Source organism: Nicotiana sylvestris, chromosome 7 (genome assembly GCF_000393655.2).
Source record: "Nicotiana sylvestris chromosome 7, ASM39365v2, whole genome shotgun sequence".
Taxonomy (NCBI): Eukaryota; Viridiplantae; Streptophyta; class Magnoliopsida; order Solanales; family Solanaceae; genus Nicotiana; species Nicotiana sylvestris.
The window spans coordinates 167,055,156-167,057,320 of NC_091063.1; the positions used below are offsets into that span (position 1 = coordinate 167,055,156).

Consider the following 2,165-nt stretch of genomic DNA (forward strand, 5'->3'; position numbering starts at 1 on the left):
AATTAAAATTGGTTGTGGTTAAGTATTATTACTCACTGAGCTAGCGACTTACTCCCAGGTTTTTTTTACAGAGACAGCAGTCGACGCGAGCGAGGATTTCGTTAATTAGGGTATACGAGTTGATAGTTCCTGGTGATCCCCTCACTTCTTCACATGGATGAAGAGTTTACTTATTTGTTATCGTCTTTTCTTATTATCTCATAGAGTCGCTACATGGTCATTCTTTTGCTATTATAGACTTATGATGAGTATTGCACTTTCTTATCGAATTGGGAGATAAACTAGTATTTGTGGCTGTTATTGGGTGGATTATAATGGTTGAGACTTATTTTGGTTAATGGATAAATTTATTGTTGGTTGGATTGATATTAGGATATTTGGTTATTGATTTTGCGACAGGAATATTTTTTGGATAGTCCAAAAACAGAGAAACCTCTGTTCGTTTTTTCTGTAAAATATCAATGAGGCTTATTTAGGGGCACTTGCTCCTAAGCGCTGGTCATGATCCTAAATTGGGCCGTGACATTTGTACTCCAAAAGAATCTAGCAAAGAGCTTGTGAAGATGTTTCAGGATGTTTTTAGGTGGATCAAGAACTGATAACATATGTACTGGCATGCTTTGCAACACACTAGAGATGAGTGTCGCTTTTTCACCAAATGAAAGCAACTTCCCTTTACATGAATGCAATTTAGCCTTTACCTTATTGATAAGATCATCATAGTAGTCATTCCTCCTTCTACTGTAGAAGATAGGACAACCAAGGTATGTAAAGGGAAATTTACCTTTTGCAAATCCAGTAATGTCCCTACTGCATGAAATAACCCATGTGCCACTTTAGAGTGTATATAGTAGGAGCTCTTAGCTTTATTGATTATTTGACCCGATACCTTCTTATAGTTTTCCAACACTTCCATAATCTTGCTCAATGATGGAGGATGAACAGAAGCAAATATTATGGTATCATTATCATAAGTTAAGTGATTCAAAGGATCAGACCACTTAGGCATCCCAAATCCAACAAAAGATTTATCTTCAAAGAGCTTGTTCAATGATCTAGATAGTACCTCAGCTGATAGTATGAACAAGGCTGGAGATAGTTCATCCCCTTCCTTCACACCCCTTGTAGACTTGAAGAACCCTAAGGACTGCCCATTCACTAATACTGAATACCAATTATTTGATCACAAATTCACACCATGTTGATGAAGTGTTCTGAGAAGCCCATCTTCCTTAGAAAATATAACAAATATTTCCATGAGACCTTGTCATAGGCCTTAGCTATGTCAAGTTTAATAACCACATTTGCTGGCTTACCTCTCAATCTTATATCAATCACAATTTCTTGAGTGAGTAATATGTTATCATATATACTCATCCCCTTCAAAAATCCAGATTGATTTGGAGATATTAAGGTAGGCAGAAATCTCTCCAATCTACCATGTACATTCCAGACATGACCTTGTTGATGAAGTTACTCAAGCTAATAGGTCAGAAAAGGTCTCCACTCTAGGTTTCTTTGGCAGCAACACTAAATTTGTGTAAGTGATGGATTTAGGCAATGCAGCTCCTCCATAGAAGTGTCGTACCTTGTTGTATATGTCAACACCAATAACATCCCAGCATGTTTGATAGAATAGGCCAGTAAATCTATCATAACCACTAGCACTTTGATAAGTTGGTATTTTACCAACTTATCTTGTCTTTAAACCTATATTTTTGCTATGTTCGAGTGATAAAATAATGTATTTAATGTCATTTACTTCTATTTTATCGGTTGTATGTGATTTAGAAGTAATGGTGAAGAAACCAAGTGAAAACAAGTCAAAAAGAAGCTAAAAAGAGGAAAAATCTGGGCAACGCCCTCAGTGGTCGCAATTGCGACAAAAACTTGGGTATTGCGAGGCAACCCTGGGAATTGTGAAGCATAGTTGATTTATGCAGTCTTTGCAAATGCGAAGTCAACTCAAACAGTCAATCTTCGCAAATGCGAAGCAATCGTCACAAATGTGAAGTGAAGCAGCACAGGCATAGTTGGGAATTGCGAACCTTTGTTCGCAATTGCGAAGATCGAGCTTCAGGCCTGGGCAATTCTGAAATTTCACATTTTTAATCCCCAAAACCATTTTTATACACGACCAAGCAGATATTTTGGATATCTTTGGC

The 2,165-nt window shown here is 37.1% G+C and overlaps 1 protein-coding gene across 1 annotated transcript; it reads right to left on the reverse strand.

The window, feature by feature from the left end:
* Positions 1-488: 488 nt before the first annotated feature.
* Positions 489-1,377, reverse strand: LOC138874091 (uncharacterized). Its single transcript, XM_070152594.1, has 3 exons — positions 1,264-1,377; positions 909-1,147; positions 489-810 (listed from the first exon to the last, which is right to left on the reverse strand). Exons 1-3 carry the CDS (start codon positions 1,375-1,377, stop codon positions 489-491), a joined length of 675 nt encoding a protein of 224 aa, XP_070008695.1.
* Positions 1,378-2,165: the final 788 nt, after the last annotated feature.

Excerpts from the sequence above, each read along its gene's own strand:
- LOC138874091 (XM_070152594.1), bottom strand. The coding sequence starts at position 1,377 with ATGAGTATATATGATAACATATTACTCACTCAAGAAATTGTGATTGAT. Across the intron at positions 1,148-1,263 it reads TAGCTAAGGCCTATGACAAG|TCCTTAGGGTTCTTCAAGTC; the intron begins GTCTCATGGAAA and ends GTGAATGGGCAG. Across the intron at positions 811-908 it reads TTGAGCAAGATTATGGAAGT|TAGGGACATTACTGGATTTG; the intron begins GTTGGAAAACTA and ends TATTTCATGCAG.